The sequence below is a fragment of the Hippopotamus amphibius genome, chromosome 15, assembly GCF_030028045.1.
Source record: "Hippopotamus amphibius kiboko isolate mHipAmp2 chromosome 15, mHipAmp2.hap2, whole genome shotgun sequence".
NCBI lineage: Eukaryota > Metazoa > Chordata > Mammalia > Artiodactyla > Hippopotamidae > Hippopotamus > Hippopotamus amphibius.
In genome coordinates this window covers 6,595,513-6,623,062 of record NC_080200.1, presented here as the reverse complement: position 1 = coordinate 6,623,062, position 27,550 = coordinate 6,595,513, and the positions used below count along the sequence as shown (strand labels likewise).

The following is a 27,550-nucleotide window of genomic DNA, read 5'->3' as shown; positions in this document are numbered from 1 at the left end:
AAGTGAGAGCCTAAATGTCCCTTCATGACAGCATGATGTAATAGAGTGATTGTATCGATAATGGACTCCAGTGTAATAGACTCAGGCAGTGGAAAACGAGATGTAGTGAGGAGGGTGTAATGACAAGACACACTCACTCCCTGTGGTCAGTAACAACTTCCACGTGTCACTGAGACTTCCAACAGCTCCACATTGCCTGTGTCTCGCCACACCTGAGGGATTCCTCCTCCCCTGGCTTCTGGAGAGCAGGTAGGGAGAATTCTAGAAAGAACCACTGCCTGATCCACCAGCCTTCCCCAGAGCTTAGTCATCAAAGTATCTGTCATGCCGTGTCCCTGGTGTGGGACTGTCCCTCTCCACATTCCACATGGATGCTGGGCTACTTTGGGGGCAGCTGGAGACTATCTCAGTGCCCGTGTAAGACACGCTTGGTGGCTGAAGAGCAGACCAGGGTGGACCTTGGCGAAGGAGCCTAAGAAGGAGTGACACAGGCATCCCTGGAAGCTGGCTCCTCCCATGCTGGAATTCCACACCTCTGTCAACTTGATCCTGAGGTTCCTTCCCTACCTCACCCTCTGCACACCTCACCACCCCTCCTGACCCTCCTCACAGGTCCCAGGAACCCCCACTCCCTCAGCCAGGATGCCTTGAATCTTGTCCCCAAAGGTTGCCTCTGCCTCATACTTCCCCAGCCCAGCCCTAGAGCCCTCATTGTTCCCCAGACCCAGTTCTAGACCCCGTAGAACAGCCTTTAGAGTGGCTCCTATTCCTGGAAGCCCACCATGGCTCCCCTCAGAGGTTGGGGGACCCTTCGGAGGGCTCCTGACCTCGGCTTACCCTTCCAGCTTCCCTCTTCCCTTTCTTCCCTTTCTCCCCTCCCCGAAAGCTCCAGCCTCACATGTTCCATACTCCCATTCCCAGGCAGAATGCTCCTTTCTTTCTCCCCTCCTGGGGTCCTTCTCTCTGGCCCAGGAATGTCATAGAGTCCAGGTCTGTCTCTTGGGACTCATACTGGGAGAGTATAAGACCTATCTCCCTTGTAGAGTTTTTGGTAATTAAATGAGGTAATGTGTATGAAACTCTTAATACCAAGCTTGGCACATAAGCACCTGATAAATAGCAGCTCAAATTGTTATCTTGCTATTTATTTATTACATTCCAGAAGTGCTATGATGGAGGCACGCTAAGCAAATCAGCTTTGGGAATTCAATAGGGTAAACTAACATTTTCAGCATGGGGAGGGGATTTTTGAACCGGGCTTTGCCAGATGCATAGGAGTTTGCTGAGGGAAGTAACACTTTCAGGTCCAACAAACAGCTTCTGACTAATCCCCATGTCACTTGTGGCGTCTGTTCTCAGAGGTGGGAAGATAGTGGGGAAAGCTAGAAATTTTTGTTTGGGATATGAACTCCAGCTAGGGAGCAGAAATTCTGAAATTCAGCCCCTGTGACAGGTGGAGAAACTGAGACTCAGAAAGTCTAGAACTTTTGAATTGTCAAACTCTTCATTTTGAGAATCAGATGGAAAATGTGGACTTCCTCCCTAGAAAACGCATCTTTGGCAGGCGTTTTGCCTATACAGTATTTTTAGGGGCTTCCGGATCTTAGTCTAGTTAAGAATCTAGGCTCCAGGCGCCAGGTAAGATTCCCGAGTCCCCCTTGGAATTCGCCTTGCGCGAAGGAGGCGGCGGCGGCGGCGGCGGCTCGGGAGGACTTAGGAGAGGCCCTCCAGGTGAGTCCCAGGACCTTTCAGGCCTGGCTCTCTTCCAGGCCACCCCAAATCGCTGCCCCATCTCAGGGCACCACCAGCTCAATTTCTATCCGAAAACGCGGTCCCCACAGCCTCCCCACGCCGCGTCTCAGCCCACGCCTGGGCTCCGTGTCCCCCATCCCATTGCTTCAGCCCCTCGGAGTTTCACCCGGAGCCCCAGGCCCTCCCCCCGCTCCAGCCCCTCCCCCCCCCCCCCCCCCCGCCCAGGATCGGAGCCCCCGGCCCCCGCCCCGGGAGCTTCAGAGGTGCAAACGCGCCCTCCCCCAACTCCTCCCGCCCCCGACCCCCCCTCCCGCCCCCCGAGTGGCAGCTCTGGGCTGGGAACTCGGCGGGGTCGGCCTCTCGGCTTCGCGTTCCCGCCCCGGGCCCCCCGTGCCGCGCCGACCCGGCCCTCCAGCGCCGAGCCCCGCGCGTCCGCTCGCGGCGCCTGCCCCCACGCGCGCCGGCTGGCAGGTAGGGGAAGCGCGGGACCGGCGGCGGGCGGGGGACCCGGAGAGCAGCCGGGGAGGGGGAGGCAGGCGCGGGAGGAGGGGGCCGGGGCGCCGGAGGGGGAGGGGATTCCTTTGTTTGCAGCCGGCAGCCCCGGGCCCGGCCCCCTCCCCTCCTGGCGCTCCGCGCGGCGCCGGCGTGGGGCGCGGGGACCCGGCGCGGGCGGCAGGGGCTCGGCCCCGGTGTGGGCGCGGGCGGCGGGCGCAGCCGGGCCCTGTCCCGCAGGTGAGGGCGGAGCCGAGCGCGGTCGCGGCTCCCGGGCCCGCGTGCCGGGCCCTGCCCTGCGGAGAACGCGGCCCACGGGCTCTGCGGGCGCGCGCCCCATCCTCGTCGGCGGAGCCCGGGATTCCTCGCTTCTCGGCCCCCGGTTCCCCCGTGCAGTGCGCGCCGTCCCGGCTCATTCATTCCACGAACTCTTGGGCGCGGTTCTCAGAGGCAAAGTGGGGGGTGAGGGGGCAGCTGGGTCAGGCCAGGCCGGAGAGATGGAGGCCCCGCGGGCCCGGAGGCTCCCCAGAGAAGGCGTCTTCGGAGCGCAGACCAGCCTGGACAGCTTGGAAGCAAGAAGGGGGTGCCCCTCCCCAGCCGGGCCGACTCTTTCTTGCTTCCCCGCCAAAGGTGACAAAGGTCTTTTCCTTCTCCAAAGACCTTGGGACCACCTGGTCAGACTCTCATATCACCCCAAGGCCCAGAGAGGGGCAGCCACTAGCCCGAGGGCACACAGCAGAATCCCCGTCCATTCTGCACCCAGGCCCAATTCTTTTCCTGCCTGGTGCGGAAAGTGGGACTTGGAAGGGGCCCCCATGAAGGCCACTGGGTCTGCCTTCTGTTCCCTGAGGGTTCGGCTTCCATCCTCCTAACCTCTGCCTGGTCATCTCCTCTGCCAAGAGTGGCTGAGTCCCTATTGCCTCCCTCCCATCCTTCCAGGTCCAGGAAAGAGCCAGCCACCTCCTGGAGGGTAGGGTACCCTTGATCTTCTTCCCCTCCCTCCCCTCTGCCTGGGCTTCAGCTCCCATCCAGCCCCTCACTAAATGTGTGATGGCCTTCATTTGCTCCTCTGTGAAGTGGGCACAAAAGCTGTCCCTTCCCTGCTGGGCAGAGGGGTGTTCTGTCCATTGGGAAGTTCCAGCCTGTGCCCCCTGCTTCTGGAATCCTTTCCTCTCATCTGGATGCCTGCCCCAGCCTTCTCAACTTAGTGCTTCCTCTGGGGCCCCTCCAAGCCCTTGCACACTCCATCAAACACCCATTTCTGCCCTTGTTCCTCCCACTTAAAGCCCTTCAAGGGCTCTCAATTGCCCTTGACCTACAAGTAGAAGCTCCATTAGACAGGTATGCACTCTTGAAACACCAGGGCTGCCCGCCCTCCTTCTCCCCTCCACTCAAGGGCTCATGATCTTCTTGTCTCTGCTCTCAGTGTGCTGTCTCTGCCCCAACACCCTTCTCTTGGCTGACTCCAACGCTGAGACATCACACCTCCTCCAAGAAGCCTCCCCTGACTGTTCACCTGCTTGTGGGTCAGGGTTGGATGCCTCCCTGGGCTCCCACAACCCCGTTTCTCCATCCCAGCAGCCGTCCCACTGTTCCTGGTTCTCCTGGGTCCCCCGTGGCCAGGGGCTTCTTGCTGAGGTTGACTCTGCTTCCTCTTCACAGCCTCCGAGGGACACGTCATGGTTCTGGAGGGTCTGTGCTTGACAAGGAGAGGGGCCGGCACCCTCACCATGGCCTGGGGCCCCCTGGCTCGGCTCCTGCTGGCCTGGACAGCCCTGTCATGCGTGGCGGGAGTCCAGGGCCGTTGGGATGGGGCCGTGCAGCCTGCAGGTCTCGGACGTGTGCGCAGGCGTGGCAGCCCAGGCTTCTTGCAGGGGTGTGTGGTACCCGGGATGCTGAGAGGCCCCTGGGATGTGGGCTGGGCTGGGCTGTCCTGCCAGGTGGGGGGACGAGGCCCAGGGGACGTCCAGCTGGGGCAGGGGCTCACCAGCCATGCCTGCTCTCCTGAAGGCCTAACGTGTGTGGTTCCCGCTTTCACGCCTACTGCTGCCCCGGCTGGAGGACGCTGCCCGGTGGGAACCGGTGTGTCGTGCGTGAGTACTGCTGACTTCCAGTGCGGGGGGCGGGGGGCGCAGGCAGGGGACACTGGGGCAGCTCTCCTACTGCCAGCAAGTCCAGCCTTGTTTAAAAGTGGACCTGGCCTGCGACATCTGCCTCAGCCACAGGAATGGCTCTTGCCTCTGTCCGCAGGCTCCCAGGCCACCCGACCGTGTTGCTTTGCCTCACGACTTCCGTGTGTCTGTCTGACTGTGGGTCAGTCTGTCTCCTTCTGTCCTGGTCTCTCTCTAAGTTTCTGTCTCTATCACTGTCTGTGTCTGTCTTTTTCTCTGTGTGTGTCTCTCAATCTGTCTCTCTCTCTCTGTCTGTCTGTTTCCCCGCCCCCACCCCACCCCATTCTAGGGTGTCTAGAATCTGACTCTGCTCCCAGGAGACCCCCCTCGTTTCCCCCACTCCTTCACAACACTACAGCCAGTGCCCCAGCCCCTCCAGCTTCTGTCCTTACCTCTCTCCCGACGGCTCCAGCAGAGCTTGGGTCCCCGGGACGTCGGTGGGGTGGGGATGCTGGTGGATTCCCTTCCTGGCCCTGACCGCTGCCCGCTGCTCTCCAGCCATCTGTAGACATGCCTGCGGCGAGGGCTTCTGCTCCCGACCCAACCTGTGCGCCTGTGCTGATGGGAAGCTGGCCCCCAGCTGCGGGGTGAGCCGAGGTGAGCAGGAAGTGACCCCCCAGGACTTTCCTGCGGGTCCAGTGGTTAAGACTCCACGCTCCCAGTGCAGGGGGCCGGGGTTCGATCCCTGGTCGGGTAAGATCCTGCATGCCGCGTGGCGCGGCCAAGAAAAAAATTAAAAAACAATTATAAGCTTAAAAAAATAAAGTGATCCCCCCAGGGGTGGGAGGAGACAGTGAGAGGCTTCCCGAAGCTTCTGGGAGCCCAGGCTGGTTTTGCTGAAGGACCAGAGCCCGTGCATCTGGTCCCAGCGCCTTGCACGTGCGTCTTGGGGCCTTCCTGTGTGTCTCTCCCCACTGCCTGCAGGGTCAGGGTGCAGCGTGAGCTGCATGAATGCGGGCAGCTGCCGAGGGGGGTAGAGGGGCTACACGGGCACCGTGTGTGGGCAACGTGAGTACCCTCCTAACTGGGCTTGGGACTCCAGAGGTCAGGTCTCTGCTGCCATCTGCCCACCGCCCATGGGGTCACTCCTCAGGGACCAGGACTGGAGGGGACACACTCACGGTCACCGTCTTATCACTCGATCTGGGCCAGATTGTGGGGGTTCCTGCACGAAGGAGGTCTCTCTCAGGCCCCAGCTCCCTCTTCTGCTGCGGGACCTCAGGCCACACACCCCCTTCCTCCACAGCCATCTGTGACCACGGCTGCCACAACGGGGGCCGCTGCATCGGGCCGAGCCGCTGCGCCTGTGTGTACGGCTTCATGGGACCTCAGTGTGAGAGAGGTAGCAAGCTGAGCATGGGGAAGGGGTGGAGGGGGTGGAGGGCTTCCTGGCAGCCCCAGAGATGTGGCCAGGCCCTGGGAGGATCCAGCTGACCTTCTTCCTGCTGTCCCTGCTGCTGTGAAGGGCAGAGAAACCATCAGTTCCAGGGAAGGGAGTCACGGAGGGCTTCCTGTAGGAAGGGATAAGTTGGAGTTCATGAGATGGACTAGCTCCCTTATGTTGCACCCCACTGTCAAAATGATCCCACGGGCTGAGATGGGCGGTGGGGGGCGGTCCACCTGTTGGGAGGCTGTTGCCCAGACAAAGACAGTGGAAGCAATGAAGTTTTGTGAGAAGTTGGATGTACGGGGCAAGGGGAGGGATGGAGGCAGGGACGAAAACTGGGGGGAAGGTGGTGCAGCTGGGGTTAGGGAGGGGGAAGATCCCGAGGCTCAGTGTTAACCAGGGAGCCTGTGGGTCACCCAGGAGGCAGCTGGACACCGAGGCCTGGGGCTGTCCCATCCACGGGGCCTGAAGCCCAGCAGATGGTTAAGGTTTGGGGGGAAGAAAAGGAAGGGAGATTTGAGGGGCTGAAATGGAGCCCACCGGCGGCTAAGAAGGAGAACGCAAACAGGAGTGGATGGTGTTGAGGATGCCCAGGCTGGCGAGCTTTCCGGCTGCAGGAGCCATCAGAGTGCCCTGTGTGGCCAAGGAGCCCGGGAAGGCGAAGATTGGCAGGGCCCTGGGACGGACCCCAGTGTCGGGGGTGCTGCTGGGAGAGGAGGCCCATCTGTGGCCAAAACCGGGTTGGAGAGGGTATAGCCACGAATCAGAAGCTGGGGGGTCTGGGGCTTACCTCGGTTCGAGGGTGGGCTTTTGGAAACTGGATTTGGCAAGAAAACAGAGCTGGAATTTGGGCTGAAAGAGGGGGAGCAATCGGGTTGGCTGCGGGAAAGTGAACGTTAGTGGGGAGGGTGAGAGAGGAGAGGCGTGGACTGGGGGGTGGGGACCCCAGAGAGAGGCAGGGCTGGCTGCTTAGGCAGGAGTGAGTGGGGTTCCAGGGCCCTGGGTGACTGAGGGGAGATTCTGGGAACTGTGTTTTGCCTTAGAAAGTCAGAACTGTCGTGGGTCTCCCCTCCTCCATGCGGGCCTGGGGGCTGGCTTTGGCGTTGCCTTCTGGGAGGGGCTTCCCTTGGTCTAGTGCCAGCCTCTTGATTGGAGCCATCTGGAGGATGGAGCCAGGAAGTCACATCTGGGCCCGTGCACGGCGGTGGGAGGACCAATGAGACCACCTTTGGCTGCGTGGGGGGCACGGTGCGGGGGGTGTCAGGGATGTAGAGTTGAGGGTTCAGAGCATTTGGGTGGATGCTGGGTCCCTCCCAAAGTCTAGGAGAGTTGGCAGAGCCAGACATGTGCTCAGGGATGAGACAGTCACTCCAGTAGGGCATCCATGGGTCCCTGCCCAGGCCTGAAAGGAGGGGTGGAGGTCTCCAGACATGCTCTGGGCTTTGTAGGCTTAGAGGTCATGGCTTCTCTTGGAGGTTGGTTGGAGAATGCTTTGGAGAGAAAGGGTTTTGAAGGGTGAATAGGAGTTCATCAGGTACAGAAGGGAAACAGTGTGAATAAGGGCTTCATGTTAGGAAAAAAACCTGGTGTGTTGGTGTAGGAAGGCTGGGAAGGTGGCCACCACAGTGGTCCGGGCAAGAGAGGTAGAGGCCTGAGCTGGGTGTGCTGGGATGGAAATGCAGGAGACTATGGGGTGGCGGCAGCCTGAGGCCAGCGGCCCACATCCATCTGCCCTGCAGACTACCGGACAGGGCCCTGCTTTGGGCGAGTGGGCCCTGAGGGATGCCAGCACCAGCTGACAGGCGTCGTCTGCACCAAGGCGCTCTGCTGTGCCACTGTGGGCCGGGCCTGGGGCCTCCCGTGTGAGCTCTGCCCTGCTCAGCCGCACCCCTGCCGCCGGGGCTTCATCCCCAATATCCACACGGGGGCCTGCCAGGGTGAGTGGGGGGGTGGGCAGTGCATGAGGACAAAGGTCCTGGGAGCCAGGGCTGAGTGGGAGCCCCTGGCAGCCTTGGTTTCTTACTCTGACGGGCCTCTCATTCCCTTGCAGACGTGGATGAGTGCCAGGCTGTCCCAGGCCTGTGCCAGGGGGGCAGCTGTGTCAACTCTGTGGGTTCCTTTGAGTGTCACTGCCCAGCTGGACACCGGCTCAGTGAGAACAGCTTCAAGTGTGAAGGTGGGCGATGGGGAGAGTTTCCAGCTGGGACCTCCTCTCCACTCTGGGCGGCTCAGGCTCCCCTGCAAGGAGGAGGAGGAGGCGGGGTAGGGCTGGAGGGGCACCTGGCTCTGACCGGGCATCTGTCTACGTAGATGTAGACGAATGTCTCAGCATACCAGGCCTCTGCTCCGGGGGCGGCTGTACCAACACAGTGGGGAGCTACGTGTGCACCTGTCCCCGTGGTTATGCCAGCAGCCTGGACGGTACCCGATGCCTGGGTGAGCCAGGGCCCAAGGGGGCTGGCGGGGCAGAGAGCAGGTAGGAGACAGACCCTTTGCTCATCTGTCTTGCACCCCTGTGGCCATCGGGCTCCTCTCGTCCTTTGATTTCTGAGTACTTCTGTCTTTTGGGACCCTGGTTTCCATCCCCTCGAAAATGCTGGCTGCCTAACCATTGGCCTTCGTGCTCTCTGGACTCCAGTCTGCAAGCCCCACTAGCCCCCATCTCTGTGCCGTTTAGCACTCTGGTCCCCTGTCTCCATCTCTTGGCTTCACTCCACTGCACTCCCTTCCCCCACCCTGTGCCCCTCTGCTCTTCGGACTGTATGCCCTTCTGGCTCACTGGTTGCCTTTCTCGCCTCTCTGGCCCTGCCTCTGTGCCCCTCAAGCCCCCATCTCCATGCCCCTCTGGTCCTCCGGCCTCCATCTTTATGCTCTTCTGCCCCCATCTCTGTATCCCTCTTTCCACTCCCGAAGACTTTTTAAGAGTACCCTATCTTCCCCCACACTGGTTTGAGATAAACTGAGACCCAGAGAGGGGAGGTTTGCTTAAGCCAAATCCACACGTCCAGAACAGATAGCTACCCACACCCAGTTCCCCAGACCAACACCGCCTCCCCAACCCCAGCCAGGATGGGATCCTCTGGGCTGTGCCTTCCCCTAGATACTCACCCCTCACCCTCCTGTAATTCCCCCTACCCACCTGGCTGGGGCAGAGGGATCGTGGGCTCTCACTCGCTGTGCTCCTGTCTTTTTTTTTTTCCTTTCTAATTAACCAATTAATTTGACTGCTTCGGGTCTTGGTTGCGGCATGCGAGATATTTCATTGTGACGCGCAGCCCCTAGAGCACGTGGGCTCAGTAGCTGCGGTGCACGAGCTTAGCTGCCGCATGGTATGTGAGATCTTAGTTCTCCGACCAGAGATCGAACCCACGTCCCCTGCATGGAAGGCGGGTTCTTAACCACTGGACCACAGGGAAACCCCCCGTCCTGCTGTCTTGATGAGCTGGTCACTGACTTTAGAGGTTGCCAGTGGCCAGCAGGACCAGACAGGAACACTTGTGGTAGAGGATGGGCAGAGTCTTGGTTTGGGGAGGCAGGGTGGGCTTGTCAGGTCTCCAGTAGCACTCGGGCCCCTCAGGCTGGGTCTTTACCAGGCAGAACCGGGAATGTTGTGTTTGGAGTTCTGCCAGTGTGCTGCGGCCAGTGCCAGACTTATGTATTCCTCCACCTCTGGAGGCCATGTTGGCTGGCATGGAGGCCCCTCTGGGCACGTCCCTGGACTGTGGGGGCCTTTCCCAGCTACTAAATAGCAGAGCCTAGATTTGAACCAAATGTCAGGTACCCACTGAACATGGGCTTGGAATCCTGTCCTGGATTCCAAAGCTACTCGAGCTGCTTGCACACTCTGTGACCTTGGGCAAGCGACTTAACCTCTCTGGGCCTCAGCTGCCTCATCTGTGAAACAGAGATAACGGCAGTACTTACCCACATGGGGAGGATTACTCACTTACCCACAATTTATGGAGCGATTTGCCCAGGGCTGGAGGTAGGGGCAATCAGTACACGTTCACAAAGACAGCAGAGCAGTGAAATTGGTGTTGTGACGGCTTAGCGGGGCCTGATCACAGTAGGCGCTTAATAAGCAAAGACAGCATCATTTTGGTTAAAATTCTTGCATTTTGTCTCATCTTCGCTCTTAAGAGGCAGCTGCTTGGTCAGATCCTCCAGGGTTCAGGGTTCTGGGTTCTGGGTTCCCATCCCCCCTCGCTCTCCAGCAGCTGTGTGACCTTGAACAAGTCTGTTGACTTCTTCTGGCCTGGACAGACCCAGTCCCATTCCAGGGCCAGGGATGGTGCTAGGAGTGCAGAGTCCTGACTCCCACACGTCCACCTGGGTGTACCTCCCTTCACCCTCCCGCCAGGTGCATGGGGTGTGCCTGGGGAGGTAGAAACGCTTGCTGTTTTCTCAGCCTAGGGCAGCTCCGGGGCATCCACAAGGTCCCTCCTGGCTGGTGGGAGAGGCTTTTCCACTGTGGGCCCCTGGCCAACATTTGTGGGTTTTCAAACCTAAAAATACGCTCTGAGTCAGAGCCCAAGAAATCTGATCACCATATAAAGCCATCAGACTCGAGGGCACGGTGGAAGTGTGTCCATGATTTTCATACCTGGGGAGCCTCTGCCTTGATCTCCACAGGAGTTGCAGCCATCAGTCCACCAGTCTGCTCCTCCAGCCCCTCCTCAAATTCACAGCCTCTTAGGTGTCCCCAGAATACCCGGGGCTGGCAGGTGCACAGCTATAGATCCCGGCATCTACCCTTGAGCGCCCAGCTTGACTTCCATCGGGGCAACCCCCTGAAGCAGGGGTCTTCCTCAGTGTGGTTGAATACCCACAGTGATGTGTGGTTGCATACCCATGGTGATGGGGAGCTTATTACCCATGCTGGGACACTGTTTTTTTTTTTTTTTTTTTTTAATATGTACAGTTTAATTAATTAATGTATTTATTTATTTTTAGGCTGTATTGGGTCTTTGTTGCTGCACACAGGCTTTCTCTAGTTGCCGCGAGCAGGGGCTACTCTTCGTTGCTGTGTGCAGGCTTCTCATTGCAGTGGCTTCTCTTGTTGTGGAGCACAGGCTCTAGGCGCACGGACTTCAGTAGTTGCAGCTCGTGGGCTCAGTAGTTGTGGCTTGTGGGCCCTAGAGGCGCAGGCTCAGTAGTTGTGGTGCATGGGCTTAGTTGCTCCGAGGCATATGGTATCTTCCAGGACCAGGGATTGACAGGGATCGAACCCGTGTCCCCTGCACTGGCAAGCGGATTCTTTACCACTGCACCACCAGGGAACTCCCTGTTGGAACACTTTTGCTTGGCATGAGCTTGTCTCCCTCCCCCCCGGGGTAATTTGGAAATCGTAGTGATAAGATCCTCACTCAGTGAGGACTGGCCATGGGCCAGATACAGTGTAGTCCGCAACACGTTTCCGAGGTGAGGGGAGTGCTCTGAGCATCTCCCGTCCATGGATGGAGCAGCTGAGGCACAGAGAAGCAAGGAGGTCTGTCCTGCAGATCGTGCTGGTATTTGAAGTCTGGTAACTGATCCTCCCGACCCCATCCTCACTCCCACCCCCCACCGCAGACCACCGTGCTGGCACCTGCTTCTCGGCGCTGATCGTGGGCCGCTGTTCCGGAGACCTGGCTGGCCACTACACCCACAGGCAGTGCTGCTGTGACAAGGGCAGGTGCTGGGCGGCTGGCCCGACCCCTGAGCTGTGTCCTCCACGGGGCTCTGGTGAGTGGCCTGGAGCCACCTCCCACCTTCCTCTGCCCCCAGAGCTTGGCCTGTGGGTTGAGATCCTGGGGTACGACTGCAGGCTTGGCCTCCAACCCCACTTCCTTGCAGATGAGTTCCAGCGATTGTGTGCCCTGGGCCTCCCGCTGCTGCCCTCCTACCCTGGCTCCTTCCCTGGCCTCCCTGGCTTCGGATCCAGTGGTGGTGTGGGTCCTGGCCTGGGGCCGGCCCGACACAGTCCCCACGGCTCCAGTGGGCGTGGGGTTCCCAGCCTGGGCCTTGGTGACGCCAACATTGGTGAGGTCTTGGGGTCCGAGACTCCTCCCTTGGAGGAAGGGGGTCCAGGCTTCAGAGATGGAGGGTCAGGGCTTTGGAGTGGGGGTTCTGGCCTGGGCAGTAGGGATGAGAGTACTGACAGTGGCCTGCGGGTTGGTCTAAATTGGGGACCCTGGCCTCCAAGGCAGGGTTTGGGCTTTGGGTGAGGGTCTAGGGTTGGAGTCTGAGTCTGGCCCCATAGTGGGGGATCTGGGGGTCTCAGCCAGGGTGGGGGTGTGAATCTAGGGAGGGACTCTGGGCTGTAGTGGGAGAGTCTGGCCGTAGGGGCTGGGGTCCCAGCCTCTGAGCGGGTGTCTGAACCCAGAGGCGAGGCCCAGACCCGGGGACCAGCCCTGGCTCAGGTGTCCCCGTCGGCCCCACTTGCAGGCACAGCCACGCTGAACCAGACCATCGACATCTGCCGACACTTCACCAACCTGTGTCTCAATGGCCGCTGCCTGCCAACCTCTTCCAGCTACCGCTGCGAGTGTAACGCGGGCTACACACAGGACGTCCGGGGGGAGTGCATCGGTGAGCGGCGGCCGGGGTAGGGGTGGGGGTGCAGCCTGCCAGGCTGGGGCTCAGGGTCCTCTGCCCGCAGATGTGGACGAATGTGCCAGCAGCCCCTGCCTCCGCGGAGACTGCGTCAACACCCCTGGCTCCTACCACTGCTGGTGCCCGGAGGGCTTTCAGGCGACGCCCACCAAGCAGGCATGCGTGGGTATGGCCGTCCAGCGGAGAGTGGGGGTGACAGGGGGCCTGGCTAGTAGACCCTGCCTCTGAATTAGAGTCTGGGGGCTGGAAGGACGCCTGCTGACTGCCCGCCTGCCTCCCCCCAACCCACCCAGATGTGGACGAGTGCGTTGCCGGCAGTGGCCTCTGCTACCAGGGCCGCTGTGTCAACACGGAAGGCAGCTTCCAGTGTGTCTGCAACGCAGGCTTCGAGCTCAGCCCTGACGGCAAGAACTGTGTGGGTGAGTTGAGCAGGGGCGGGTGGGGAGGGGGCTTCTGGGCCCCAGTAGCTTGCATCTTGCATCTTGCATCTTGCCGCTCCTGCTCCATCACCCACCTCCTTCCTTACGGTGGGTCCTCTGCTCCCCGTTCTGAGCCGAACCAGCCCATCTGAGGTCCTCCTTGTGCTCTGTCCGCCCCCTACCCACTCCTTCACCCTCTCCTTCCTCAGTTCATTCCGTGAATCCCAGGAAGCGGCCTTTGGGGCAAAGACTGTGCCGTCAGCTGTCTGCCCCTGCCGCCCCTCACCCGTCCCCCAGAGAGTCTGGCCTCCAAGAGAGGTGGGTCAGGACTGTGGAGAGCGCCCCGATCTCTGCTCCCTGTGGGGTTGAGGGGTGTCATCCATTCTCCCCACAGCTTGTGGGGGCCACTGGGGCCCCTGTGTTCTCTTCTGTCACTCTGAGGAGAACTGCCTTACAGTCTTCCCTCATCAGAAAGGATATTCTTCCTTTCTACATTCATTCTTTGTTTTTTTGCAGATTGTTTACTTTTTTTGATTTTTAGATACATTTAGAAAGTTGATTATTAAATTATTTTCTTTTTTTTTTTAAAGAACTTTATTTATTATTTTTTTGGCTGCGTTGGGTCTTTGTTGCACGTGGGCTTTCTTTAGTTGTGGCGAGTGGGGGCTACTCTTCATTGCAGTGCTCGGGCTTCTCATTGCGGTGGCTTCTCTTGTTGCAGAGCACGGGCTCTAGGCACTCGGGCTTCAATAGTTGTGGCACGCAGGCTCAGTAGTTGTGGCTCATGGGCTTTGTTGCTCTATGGCATGTGGGATCTTCCCGGACCAGGGATCAAAGTTGTGTCCCCTGCATTGGCAGGCGGATTCTTAACCACTGTGCCACCAGGGAAGTCCCTAAATTAGCTATTTTCTTAGCAGTAACTACAGGTACAGTAATTTATTTCCATGTGTAAATCATTATTTTTATTTACATAATTTTTTCTTAGTTAGCTGTTATCTACTAAAATTGATTTTGATTAATTGTGATTAATTCATTGTTTTAAATTTTACCATAAAGTCTTTAATGTTGCCTTCAGATCTCTGCATAGTGTGTAACCAATGAGTTGAAATAATCAGTTTGATCTTTTTTTTTCCCCTTGGTATATATAAATTGTATTTATTTGTTACTGTTATTATTTTTTTAATTTAAAAAAAAATTTTTGGCCGCTCCTCACGGCATGTGGAATCCTAGTTCCCTGACCAGCGAATGAACCCATGCCCCCTGCAGTGGAAGCGAGGTGTCTTAACCACTGGACAGCCAGGGAAGTCCCAGATTTTATTTTTTTAATTGAATTTTTAAAATTGAAATACAGTTGATTTATAGTGTGTTAGTTTCAGGTGTTAAGCAAAGTGATTCAGATATGCATATATATGTATATATACATATACATATATACACATATGTATTTTTTCAGATTCTTTTCCCTTATAGGTTATTACGAAATATTGAGTATTGTTCCCTGTGCATTCTTTCATTTTTAAAAACCTTTTTAGCATCTTTATTATATATCATTCCATACCATAAAAGTAGCCATTTAAAGTGTGCACCTCAGTGGTTTTTAGTACAAGCATTACTGCAATCTCAGTTTAGAACCTCTTTATCACCTCCTCTCCATTAAGAGTCATTCCAGAATCCTCTGTCTCTCTCCCCCCCAGCCCTTGGCACTAGGCTAATCCACTTTCTGTCTCCATGGATTTGCCTGTTCTGGGCATTTCGTATCAATGGAATCACACACTCTGTGGTCTTTTGTGACTGGCTTCTTTCACTCAGCATCATGTTTTCAAGGTCTATCCATGTTGTAGCAGGTGTCAGAATGTCGTTCCTTTTTATTGTCAAATGGCATTGCATTATATGAGTAGACCACATTTTGTTTATACCGTCATCAATTGATGGATATTTGGGTTGTTTCCACTTTTTGCTGTTGTGGATAATGCCGTTATGAAGGTTCAAGTTTTGGTGTGGACCTTTTATTCATTTTTTATTTTCTTTCCCTCCTTTTATCCCTCCCTCCCTCCCTCCCTCCCTTCCTTCCTTCCTTCCTTCTGGTACAGTCCTTTATTGTTCAAAACTAATACTTTGGTAAACAAATCGTTTCTGCACCTACCGCCTTCCTTTAAATTAGACTATTTTCTTCTTAGCTGATTTTTACCCTTTTCTTCTTAAATTCAAGTAAGATTCACACAGATAAATTTCATCATTTAAAAGCAAAAAATTCAGTGGCATTTATTGAGTAGTTCCCAATGTTGTACAACCACATTTACTCAAACTTTTCTTTGCAGGAAAATAAACATAGCATTTTTAAGTGAACAATTTGGTGGCACTTAGAATATTTCCAATGGTGTGCAACCACCATCTCATTTATGCAATTCTTTTTTGCATTATTAAAAATCGTGGCACAATGTACATAGTGTAAAATTTACCATTTTAACCCTTTTTTCTTTACCATTATAGTTTATTACAAGATACTGACTATATAGTTCCCTGGGCTATACAGTAGGAGGTTGTTGTTTATCTATTTTATTTTATTTTTAAATATTGGTATTTTTTTCAATTTTAGATTTTACCTTTTTTAAAAATTTTTATTTAATTAATTTATTTATTTACTTATTGGCTGCATTGGGTCTTCGTTGCTGCACTCAGGCTTTCTCTAGTTGCAGCGAGTGGGGGCTACTCTTCATTGTGGTGCACGGGCTTGTCATCGCCGTGGCTTCTCTTGTCGTGGAGCACGGGCTCCAGGCGAGTGGGTTTCAGTAGTTGCAGCACACGGGCTTAGTTGCTCTGCTGCATGTGGGATCTTCTTGGAGCAGGGACCGAACCCGTTTCCCCTGCATTGGCAGGCAGACTCCCAACCACTGCGCCACCTAGGAAGCCCTGTTTATCTATTTTATGTACAGTAGTATGTATCTGTTACATTCCTACCCTTCTGAAGGGAACAATTCAGTGGCATTTAGTACATTAATAATTGTCATGCAAACACTACCTCATTTGTTCAATTTTGGGGGCATTTTTTATTGTGGTGAAATATACATATTTACCATTTTAACCATTTTAATTTTTTAATTATTTTTTATTGGGGTATGGTTGATTTGTGTGTGTATGTGTTTTAATTAATTAATTAGGTTGCGCTGGGTCTCAGTTGAGCACGTGGTCTCCTTAGCTGCAGCTCACAGGCTCCTTACTTGTGGCATGTGATCTCTTAGTTGCAGCATGCATGTGGGATCCAGTTCCCCGACCAGGGATTAAACCCGGGCCCCTGCATTGGGAGCGTGGAGTCTTATCCACTGAGCCGCCTGGCGCGTCCCCATTTGAAACATTTTTAAAGGAACAGTTCGGTGGCATTTAGTGCAATGTCGTGCAACCACCACTTCTCTTTTTCCACTTGGAACTACTTTTATGGAGCACCTACAGGTGTGCCAGGACAGAAGATGCAGATGCCAGCTAGTGGCCCCAGTCTTGCCCCAGGGGAGTTCACACTCCGGCAGTTCACTATGTCTAAGTCGACATAGCCCCCGACAGCCACATCTTGTGCTGTCAGGTTCACACAGCCCTGGGGAGGGTCCCTGGAAAAGTGAGAGGGCAGGGCTGGTCTACCTGGCAGGACTGGCCCAAAGAGGGGTGAGTGCTGGGACCCTGCTGGGAACCAGCCTCTCCCGGTGTCCCCAGACCACAACGAGTGTGCCACCACCACCATGTGTGCCAACGGGATGTGCCTGAACGAGGACGGCAGCTTCACGTGCCTCTGCAAACCCGGCTTCCTGCTGGCGCCCGGTGGCCGCCACTGCGTGGGTGAGGCTGGAGGCTGGACCGCCTGGGCGTGATGCGGCTGGGGAGGAAGAGGAGAGGGGAGGCGGGAAGGGTGGGTGGCAGGGGTCCGGGACCCGTCGCAGCCCCCCACGGCCCCCTGCAGACATCGACGAGTGCCAGACGCCGGGCATCTGCATGAACGGCCACTGTACCAACACCGAGGGTTCCTTCCGCTGCCGCTGCCTGGGGGGGCTCGCGGTGGGTGCGGACGGCCGCGCGTGCGTGGACACCCACGTGCGCAGCACGTGCTACGGGACCCTTGACAAGGGCTCCTGCACCCGCCCCTTCCCGGGTGCCGTCACCAAATCCGAGTGCTGCTGTGCCAGCCCGGACCACGGGTTTGGGGAGCCCTGCCAGCCGTGTCCTGCCAAGAGCTCCGGTGAGCATCGGCTACCCCCCCCCCCACTCGCTTTCCGAGGCCCTGCTTTCCTTTAATCCTTGCTTCTAGTTTATCACCCTGGGGGCAGGAGGAGACAGTAGTGGGGGGCTTTCGGCGGGGCATGTCCCTCTCCAAGAAGGGACGGAAGGAAGCTGCTCTTCCCTTTGGGGGAAGCATCTTAGTGCCAGACTCATACTCAGCCCCAGGGGGCTGCGTCTTGGGGATGGCTTGGGTTCGGCAATGGCCAATGACCCCTCTTGCTCTGCTCTCCCGCCACCCCAGCCGAGTTCCAGGCCCTGTGCAGCAGCGGTCTTGGCATCACCACGGATGGCAGAGGTGAGTGGGGCGGGGCTGGGACAGAGGGGCGGGGTTGTGGTTGGGCACTGTCTCAGGTCGCTGGGGCTGCCCTAACAAAGTACCACAGGCTAGGGGGCTTCAACAACAGACGTTTGTTCTCCCACAGCTCTGGAGGCTAAAAGTCCAAGATCAAGGTGTGAGCAGGGTTGCTCCTTCCAAGGATGTGAGGGAGAGTCTGTCCCATGTCTCTCCCTCAGCTTCTGGCATTTCGCTGTTAATCCTCGGCTGGTAGAAGCATCACCCTGATCTCTGCCTTCATCTTCTTTTTTAAATTTAGTGTTGTTAGTTTCAGGGGTACAACACGGTGACTCAGTTATACATATATATCTATTCTTTTTCAGATTCTTTTCCTTTATAGCTTATTATAAAATATTGAGCATTGCTTCCTGTGCTATACAGTAGGTCTTTGTTGGTTATCTGTTTTATATATAGTATTGTGTATAGGTTAACCCCAGACTCCTAATTCATCCCTCCTCCCCCAACCTTCATCTTTTTCTTTTTCCACACCTCGAGGCTCTCGGGATCTTAGTTCCCTGACCAGGGATCAAACCCACACCCTCGGCAGTGAAAGAGCAGAGTCCTAACCACTGGACCACTGGGGAACTCCCCCTCTGCCTTCATCTTGACATGGGGTTCTCCCTGTGTATCTGTGCCCAAATATCCTCCTTTTATAAGGATACAGTTACGTTGGAATGGATTGTGGGTCCACCCTAGTGACCTCATTTTAACTGCATCACCTCTGTAAAGTCCTTATTACATCCAAATAAAGTCACATGCTGAGGTCCTGGGGGTTAGGACTGCAATCTATAACACCATCCCTTCCTGAAACAGCCTTCCTGCCTGAGCAAGAAATGAAAGGACTTGGGATAGTCAGACTTCCCATCCACTGCTAGGCCATCAGGGCAGGACAGCCCTGCCCCCACCCCCCTTCAGTTAAAGGGACAGACTCTGGAGCCAGACATGTGGGTTTGCATCTTGGCCTTACTATTTATTTATTGAATAATCTCAGGCGAGTTACTTACCATCCCTGTGCCTCCTTGTCTGTACAGTGGAGATAATAGTAAGACCCATTTCAGGGATTTTGTGAGGACCAAATGAGTTAATGTGCTTGGCACAAAATAGTAAACATCCTATAAGGGTAGTGATTATGATTGCATTGTTTTCAAAATTATGTTGCTGTGCTATAAACGTCTGCTCCATGAGTTCCAAACTGGGGACAGTTTTGCTCCCCCAGGGGCCACTTGGCAATGTCTGGGCAAATATTGGGGAAGGTGCTACCAGCATCTCATGGGTAGAGAGTAGGGATGCTGCTCAACATCCTGCAATGCCCAGGACGGTCCCCCCCCCCCCCCCGCCCCAGCAAAGAATGATCCAGCCCCAAATACCCACAGTGCTGAGAAACCCTGGTTTCCAGGGAAAGGAGGCGGGGTTTAGGCTGGAGCTCTGGCCCCGGGGGACCTGGCTTCTGGAGGCTCCAGGGAGCCAGGGCAGCTGCTGACGCCCTGCTCCTGATGCAGACATCAACGAGTGTGCTCTCGACCCTGACGTCTGTGCCAACGGCATGTGTGAGAACCTGCGGGGCAGCTACCGCTGTATCTGCAACCTGGGCTATGAGGCAGGCGCAGCCGGCAAGGAGTGCATGGGTGAGAGCGCCCAGCGAGTGGACAGGCAGGTGGGTGGGCCGCCACCACGGCACTCCGCTCACCCCGCTCTCCCACCCCCGTTCTGCAGACGTGGATGAGTGCGCTCTCAACAGCCTCCTGTGTGACAACGGGCGGTGCCGGAACAGCCCCGGCAGCTACAGCTGCTCCTGCCCCCAGGGCTTCAGCTTCCGGCAAGACACGGAGACCTGCGAAGGTACAGGGTCCCAGGGTCTCACAGACACACAGACACACACACACACACACACACACACATGCAGATACTTATGCATGCTCCATGCTGTGGGTATGCACATGCTTGAAGACGCATGTATCCCTGCGTTCACACACACAGACACGCTCAAAGGCGTACGTGTATTCACACTCGGTCTCATAGTTACACACACTCGTAGGTACACACTCACCCAATACCCACATTCACACACTTATTCTCACACTTTACGCGCATGTTCACAGCCCCAGTTACACCCTCAAAAGCACACCCTTATGCAGACACTCGGACACTCTGACATTCACACAGGTGTGCATACGATCACTCGGTTACACACCCCGGTACTCACACAAGACACACTCACACACCCATATTCACGCTCACAGACGTTCCCACGGTCACACACCCTCACATGCACACTCTCAAAGACACGTGTGTGCCCACATGCTCTCACTCACCCTTTCACACACTTAGGCTCACGGCCGCACACACTTACCCGTGCAGTCGCACACACTCTCCCATACCTGCACAGTTGTGCACTTACACGCTCATACACACTCACGCTTATACACAAGAATACGTGCCCATCCTCCCTCTCTCACACGTTCACGTGCACGGGCCGGCCACTGCCCCCACACACTTTGTCGTGGTGACCTTGCCCATCGCACAGATCCCTTGGCACTCACAGACACCTGTAGGCACAGGCGCGCGCACGCACACACACACAGTCACGCACAAGCTCTCCGTCTCGTCCACCCCTCCCGGGTCCTTTGTCTTTTTTCCCCCACCCTGGCCACACCCAGGCCTCTATCCCCTCTGGGTTTTCCTTCTGCCTCTCATTCTCCGCTCCTGCCATGACCGACCCTTTGAAGGCCACGGTTCCCCATCGTGCCTGTTCCTCTGCACGTTCACCCGTGCACGCTCCCAGGACCCTGCGTGTCAGCGTGCTCGCGCGGGCACGCGACACGATTCGGTGGAAAGTCACACGCGTCTGAGCCTGCGCAGTCGGTTCCCCTGTATCCTGACCGCGTGCGCCCCCCTGCCGCTGGACTTTGGCGGCCGTGGGGAGGAGGGGCCCCTGGCCAGGTGGGGCTCTCCTTCCCGAAGCTCAGGACCCCTCGTGGGGCGGGGGTGGCTCTCCTCGCAGACATCGACGAGTGCCTGTCCAACCCGTGTGTGAACGGCGTGTGCCGCAACCTGGCAGGCTCCTACGCCTGCGAGTGCGCCCCTGGCAGCCGCCTGGGACCCTCCGGCACCGTGTGCCTAGGTGAGAGCCCCCGGGGGGGCCCACGGAGAAGCGAGGACCCCGCCGCCCTGGGGAGGGCTGGGTCTCTGCCTGTCGGTGTGCAGGTGGGGGCCCGCCAGGTGAGACGGCCGGCCCCTCCCCACAGACAGCACCAAAGGCACCTGCTGGCTGAAGGTCCAGGATGGCCGCTGCGAGGCGAACCTGCGCGGAGCCACCCTGCGGTCCGAGTGCTGCGCCACGCTCGGGGCTGCCTGGGGGAGCCCCTGCGAACGCTGTGACATGGGTAATACCCGGCGGGGGAGGGGTCCGGGGGAGGCTCCCAGGCCATCGAGAGAACTGGGGTGGGACAGGTCCCCTGGGTCTGGGTGGAGAGAGTGACTCCTCTCCCCAACCACAGACCCAGCCTGTGCCCGAGGCTTCGCCCGCGTGAAGGGACTCAGCTGCGAAGGTAACCCCTACCCCCACTCTCTGTGCTTCACCCTGCAAGCCACACACGGGCAGTAAGTGTCGCGGGGGGTTGCTTGAGGCCCCCCCCCCGAAGTCATTTGAGATCCACACGGATTCTCCCTCTTTGGTACCCGGGTCTACCCCGTGATCCCCCAGCCCCTAAGGCTGGGACTGCCCCCTCTCCCCTCCCCGAGGACCACGTGGTGTCCTGAGCCCCCAGGGGACCAGCTCCTGGGAGCCTCCAGCCCTCGCCTCTCCTCCTTGTCTGCCGCTGCCCAGATGTGAACGAGTGTGAGGTCTTTCCCGGGGTCTGTCCCAACGGGCGCTGCCTCAACACTGCCGGCTCCTTCCGCTGCGAGTGTCCGGAGGGGCTGACGCTGGATGCCACAGGCCGGCTGTGTGTAGGTAAGTGCGAGCAGGGTCCCCACGCAGGGCCGCCTGCCCTGCTCCATTGCCTCCACTCCCAGCGGCTGGAGACCCCTCCTAGGGACAAGCGGAATCTCAGGGGTCCTCCAGGACCCTCTGTGCACTGCCCACCTCCTGCCGATCTGCCTCCAAAGGCATGCGTTTGGAGGACTCCTTCTCTTCACTTAACTGTCCTTCTAACAAAGCTCATTGCAAATGGTAGAATCTTGTGGAATAATACTTACAGCCTTTGTCTTTCTTGTTACCAAAGAAGGTTTACATGGGTTGGATTTGAGCACGAGGCACCTCTAGCATGAGTGCCAGGTCACGCCCGTAAACCTTCCTCAGTGTCCGGGGCTCAAACCCTCGCCCTGAATGGCTTGCCCTCAGGCTCAAAAGCTCTGAGATATTTTCCCCCTCAATGAGGGCTTCTTGCTTTGCCCCATCAACATCTTGAACAGGACATTTCTTGATGAAAAGCATCTGCCAGCCAGCAGGTAAGGATCTGCGTTTTATCAGTTTTTCCTCCTGTAGTCCCATTAACCCATCAGTAGCCTCCTTGGTGGCACCTTGGAGCCTGGTCAACATAAGGCAGATGGGCCCCGATGATCCTTCTCAACTTCGATTTCCTTCTAAACTGAGTTTCAGGTGTGCGGCAGGTCTTCTTGCTGACCCCAAAATGTGAGCAAGGAAAGAAATTAGCCGAGTAATGAGAGAAAAGCCATTGCTGAATTCACGACCCAGTGAAATGGCCCAGGCTGGTCAGATATGACGTCAGGCCTGGACCAAGGCACTGGGTACATGGGAACTTAAGACAGATCCCTGTGCGTCATGGCACTTCTGCTTATCTTTATTTTTTCCTAAAGATTCTGTAACAGGGTCTCATTCTCAAATGGACCCACTTAAACGCATGTTCCTTTCATAAAGAGGGAAACATTGTTTTAGAGCAGGGATTAGCCAACTGTTTCTGCAAAGGGCCAGAGAGTAAATATTTTCAGCTTTTGAGGTCTCACAGTCTGTTGCAGCCACTCAGCTCTGTTGTGTAGTGTAAGAACAGCCACAGACAGGACAGAAACAAATGGACATGGATGTGTGGCAATAAAACTTTATTTACAAAAACAGGCAGCTGGCACCCCAGGCCGTAGTTAACCAGCCCCAGTCCTAGACCCTCATGTCTGGCGTTGAGAAAGGCTTATCACTCCCAGATTATTCTAAGGGAGTTTTAAACACACACACTCTGGAGCCAGATGGCCTGATTTGAACCCTGCTCTACCTCTTACTAACTGTTTGGCCTTAGGGCAGCTACGTAACCCTTCTCTGCCTCAGTTTTCTTGCCTGTAAAATGGGCATGATGATAATATTTTCCTCTTGGTGTTATTTTGAGGACTGAATGGGTTGGTGAGCTTACAACAGTGCCCAGCATGTAGCAAGCACCTAGCAGTGCGAGTTATTATTAAAATGTAACTTTTAGATTATACCAGTATTCAAATGTAACGGTTAGATTATATCATTATTAAAATGTAACTGTTGGGAATTCCCTGGTGGTCCAGTGATTAGGACTTGGTGCTCTCACTGCCGGGGCCCAAGGTTCTATCCCTGGTCAGGGAACTGTCCCACAAGCCACACAGTGTGGCAAAAAATAAATAAAAGGAACTATTGGATGGCATCAAATCTCAGCTTGAGGAAGTCCCTCTTCCCACTGAGGAGGATGTTTCAGAAGATGCTGCCGAGGGAAGCTGTAGTGCCTGTTGTGGCAGGCACAGTGTGGCAGGGGTGGGACCGGTGACTGCCCTTCCTTGCAGACGTGCGCCTGGAGCTTTGTTTTCTGCGTTGGGATGAGGACGAGTGTGGGGCTGCCCTGCCCGGCAAGTACCGCATGGATGTCTGCTGCTGCTCCGTGGGGGCCGCTTGGGGGGCCGAGTGCGAGGCCTGCCCCGAGCCGGAGTCCCCAGCGTTCGCCAGCCTATGTCCCCGGGGGCTGGGCTTTGCCAGCCGGGACTTCCTGTCAGGCCAGCCCTTCTATAAAGGTGCGTTTGTGGGGCTCAGGGAGCCTGGAGGATGGGGAGAGGGTACAGCACGGGCAGAGGCCGGGAGGTGGGAAGTGTGTTTGGGAGAGAGCAAACATCTGTAGCCAGGGGGGTGAACGCTCAGGAGGTGGGGACCCAAGGACATCAGGGCAGCGTGACGTTTTGTGTTCCTGTGCTGCAGATGTGAATGAATGCAAAGCCTTCCCTGGGCTGTGTGCGCACGGCACCTGCCGCAACACCGTGGGCAGCTTCCGTTGCTCCTGTGCCGGGGGCTTTGCCCTAGATGCCCAGGAAAGGAACTGCACAGGTACATGCCTGCCTCTGCCTCCTGGGGAGGGGGGTTGCAGCCCCTGCAGGGTTGGGGGCCAAGAACAAGAGGGGCCTAAAACACAAGAAACAGCCTTGTCCTGCCTGCCTGCTGTGTGACCCAGGGCAGCTCGATACCCTCTCTGGGCCTCAGGGATCCCAGCTGTAAAGGGAGGGGCTGGCCTCCAGAGGCCTCCAGGCTGGAAGGAAATTCCCAGCCTTCGTCTAGGGTGCAATCACGGCACCTCTGTTTCCTTGGCTCAGTTTGGTGGCTTGGGGCCTCCCGTGCACCCCTGGGTGTTTGCAGATGTGGAGGCCCGGCCTGCACCCACTCTCTCCACAGACATTGATGAGTGCCGCATCTCCCCTGACCTCTGTGGCCAGGGCACCTGTGTCAATACCCCAGGCAGCTTCCAGTGCGAGTGTTTCCATGGCTACGAGAGTGGCTTCATGATGATGAAGAACTGCATGGGTAGGCAGCCAGGCTGGGCAGGGTGATGCTCGTGAGTCTTGGGGCCAAGCTGAGGGATGGTGCTGACGTTGCTGTGATGGTTGTGGGTGGAGGGGGCAGGAGTAGGGAGAAGCCATGATCCAACTGGGACACAGCAAGTGTGGGTGTTATCCCCGAAGGCTCCCGGACTTTGGGTCAGGCATTCAGATGAGAAGCCTGGGGACCAAGATTTGGGCAGGTTCTCCCAAGGGGCATGTAGCATGAGGAGAGGGCCCAGGAGAGAGGAGCCTCTTCCCCTTTCATTCGCTTTTTTATTCATTCAGTGAACATTTCACGTGCATCTACTCAGGGGAACCGCGGAGAGCTCGGCAGCAGAGGGCTGTTTTCTCGGAGCTCATGACCTAATAGGGAGACAGACGTTAATAAAGTAAATCCCCAGACAAATGCAAAATAAACAGCCACTGTCAGAAGCACTTGAAAGGGCCCTATGGTGCAGTGGGAAAATAGACCCCTGGGATGTTTCCCACTCTGTGGGGCTGGGAGAGTGGGAGTAATTGGAGTGAAGAGGGGCTGAAGAGTGGCTTGAAGAAAGAACAGTGTGTACAAAGGCCCTGGGGTGGACGTGAGGGATAGAAGGAGCTGTTGTGTGGAGGGCCCGGTGGGAGGGGGAAGATCGTGTGCAAAGGCCCTGGGATAGACCTGAGAGGTGGAAGGAGGCCCATGAGGCTGGAGTGGGAGGAGGGTGGGGAGGTGGGTGGTGAGGTCCCCCACTCCTCGTGCTGATGCCTGGGGGGGCTGGGCCTTGCCTTCCCTCTGTATCCTCTGTGGGGAGGGGGGCACTTCTCAGAGCCTCCTTTAGCTCCAGGAGTGTCAGCCTGTGTCCCTGATAATTCTGAGAATTCCAGCTTCCCTCCTAGTTTGACTCCCATGGGTCATCCAAGCACCAAGCCTCCAGAACCTTTTGGTTTCACCAGGGTGACAGGGCTGGGGGAGAGGGGCACAGGGAGAAGCTTCCATGAGCCACATCACACCCTCCCCAGGTCAGTGTCTTCATACCTCCTCCCTCTCTTTCCACACGCCCAGATGTGGATGAATGTGCCCGGGACCCGCTGCTGTGCCGGGGAGGCACCTGTACCAACACGGACGGGAGCTATGAGTGCCAGTGCCCTGCTGGGCACGCGCTGGTGGCCAAGGGCACTGCCTGTGAGGGTGAGTGCGGGCTTCATGAGAGAGATTGTGGGCATGTGTGTTTGTGCATCTCCCTGAGTACATACTTGTGTATGTGTGCATGTGTGTGTCAGTGTCTATGCACGTGAGTGGTCGCACGCATGAGGTCTTGGGAGAGCACACTGGTGTGAGTTTCTGTGTGTACACGAGGGTCGTTTGTGAGTCTGCCTGAGTGGATAGAGTGTGAGTGTGTATCCAGGTGTACACTGACACAAGGGCAAGTGTGTTTATGTATGGATGTGAGGTGTGTTTGTGAGTCTGTGAGTGTGCATCTGGCTGTGAAAGTGTGTGTCTGCTGAGGGTTTGTGTTTGCATGGGTGTGAAGGTGTGTTTGTGAGCACGGCATGTGCACATCAGTGTGTGGTTGTGGGTGTGCGTCTCTGAGGGTGAGTGTGTGTTCGAGGGTATGTTTTGGGTGAGTCTTGTGGGTGGGCATGTGGATCTGGGTGTGGGTGTCTGTATGAAGGCGAGGTGTAGACTCACACCCATGGGGGCGTGTAATCGCCAGCAGTGTGAGTGCATTGGTGTGCATGCGTGGCCCAGTGCCTCGGGTCATGCAGAAGGCGGCTGGGCACAGGCCCATCCTTCCCTGGGGGCCCCTCCCCCACCTGCTGTCCCCACCAGCCTAGTGTTCCCCCCGCAGATGTGGACGAGTGCTCCCTGAGTGACGGCCTGTGTTCTCACGGCCAGTGCGTCAACGTCATCGGTGCCTTCCAGTGCTCCTGCCACACCGGCTTCCAGAGCACACCTGACCACCAAGGCTGCGTGGGTGAGTCCGCGCCCGCCCCCAGCCCCAGCCCCAGCCCCAGCCCCAGCCGAAGCCCCCACCGCCACAGCAGCCTCTCCTGGCCGCGAGCCCTTGCCCCTGCCCGCCCTCCCACAGTCAGCCCCCTGCTTGACCCGCCCCCGCCACGCCCGACCTCGCCCTGCCTCCCGCCTCCCACCTCGCCCTGCCTCCCGCCACGCCCCCGCCACGCCCCCACGTCACCCCCGCCTCCTACCCGGCCACGCCTCCCACCTCGCCCTGCCTCCCGCCTCGCCCCCGCCACGCCCCCTACCTCTCTCTGCCGCCCGCAGACGTGGACGAATGCCGCTCCGGGAACGATGGGTGCCACGTGCACTGCATTAACACCGAGGGCAGCTATCGGTGTGGCTGTGGACATGGCTACTCACTGATGCCCGACGGGAGGGCATGTGCAGGTGGGTGGGTGCAGCCCCTCCTTCCGCCTGGGATGGTGAACCCACCTAGCCATGCCCAGAGGAAGCCAGCCAGACCCGGGACAGGCCTCTGACCTTGCGGGAGTGTCCCTGGGGCTCCCCCTCCGTCCCTACCCGCCTGCAGCCCTGCCCCTACCCTCCTCCCCCAGACGTGGATGAGTGTGAGGAGAACCCAGACATCTGTGACGGGGGCCAGTGCACCAATGTGCCCGGGAGTCACCGCTGCCTCTGCTATGACGGCTTTGTGGCCACGCTGGACATGAGGACGTGTGTAGGTGAGGAGCTGGGACTACGTACAGGTAGGGGAGGCAGCTTCCCAATTCACCCACCTGGCCTTCCACAAGGAGGCACTTGCGAGAGACAGACATCCGTCCCGTCCCATCACACTCGGGCAGGGGAGATGTGGCTTTGCACTTGGAGGTCTGCTTCTGGCCACCCGTGCCTAAAGCCCCTGCACCAAGACCTATGGGATCTCATTCACAGCAGCAGAGGACCCCAAACCTTGTTATTTTAAGAACATTTATTGGACACTTACTGTGTACCCAGCGTGTACAGAAGCCCGTGCCCTGTTCTGAGGGCCACGTTATAAAATCATCATAGACCAAGGGGTTTTATGCAGAGGAAGGTGAGTGAGGTGGAAAGACACTGTGTTCTCTGAGCCCTGCTTGGGGACCTGGGCTGTTTGGACTGTGATGACTGTCCTCTCCTGGCTGCAGGTTGGCATGGGAGCCCAGGGAGCAGATGTGTACTGGGTGCCCCATCAGGGCAGAGCTGGGGCCAGTGTGTGGAAATAGCAGGAAGTAAAAAATGTAACCCTCCCCGGGAGATGTGTCCAGCCCAGGGCAGCTTAATGTGTTCCCAACCACAGGTGTCTTAGGAAGCACTGAAGAAACGGGGCTTGGGACCAAGTTAAATAGGAAATGCTGCCTCCTCCATCCCTTACTTGCAGATCCACAT

General features: G+C 56.9%; 1 protein-coding gene across 1 annotated transcript in view; it reads left to right on the top strand.

Annotated features, from left to right (window-relative positions):
* The first annotated feature begins 3,974 nt into the window (after window positions 1-3,974).
* Window positions 3,975-27,550, top strand: part of FBN3 (fibrillin 3) — a 63,191-nt gene continuing 39,615 nt past the window's right edge. Inside the window, 29 exon segments of the mRNA XM_057708789.1 lie at window positions 3,975-4,120; window positions 4,255-4,337; window positions 4,914-5,012; window positions 5,340-5,423; window positions 5,662-5,757; window positions 7,542-7,739; window positions 7,853-7,978; window positions 8,113-8,238; window positions 11,374-11,526; window positions 11,638-11,823; window positions 12,229-12,372; window positions 12,443-12,562; window positions 12,690-12,815; window positions 16,518-16,640; window positions 16,762-17,037; window positions 17,320-17,373; window positions 18,912-19,037; window positions 19,126-19,251; window positions 20,414-20,533; window positions 20,658-20,795; window positions 20,910-20,960; window positions 21,239-21,364; window positions 23,167-23,391; window positions 23,573-23,698; window positions 24,041-24,169; window positions 25,232-25,357; window positions 26,019-26,144; window positions 26,453-26,575; window positions 26,743-26,868. Of these exon segments, the coding sequence (XP_057564772.1) occupies window positions 3,975-4,120; window positions 4,255-4,337; window positions 4,914-5,012; window positions 5,340-5,423; window positions 5,662-5,757; window positions 7,542-7,739; window positions 7,853-7,978; window positions 8,113-8,238; window positions 11,374-11,526; window positions 11,638-11,823; window positions 12,229-12,372; window positions 12,443-12,562; window positions 12,690-12,815; window positions 16,518-16,640; window positions 16,762-17,037; window positions 17,320-17,373; window positions 18,912-19,037; window positions 19,126-19,251; window positions 20,414-20,533; window positions 20,658-20,795; window positions 20,910-20,960; window positions 21,239-21,364; window positions 23,167-23,391; window positions 23,573-23,698; window positions 24,041-24,169; window positions 25,232-25,357; window positions 26,019-26,144; window positions 26,453-26,575; window positions 26,743-26,868 (3,808 nt within the window).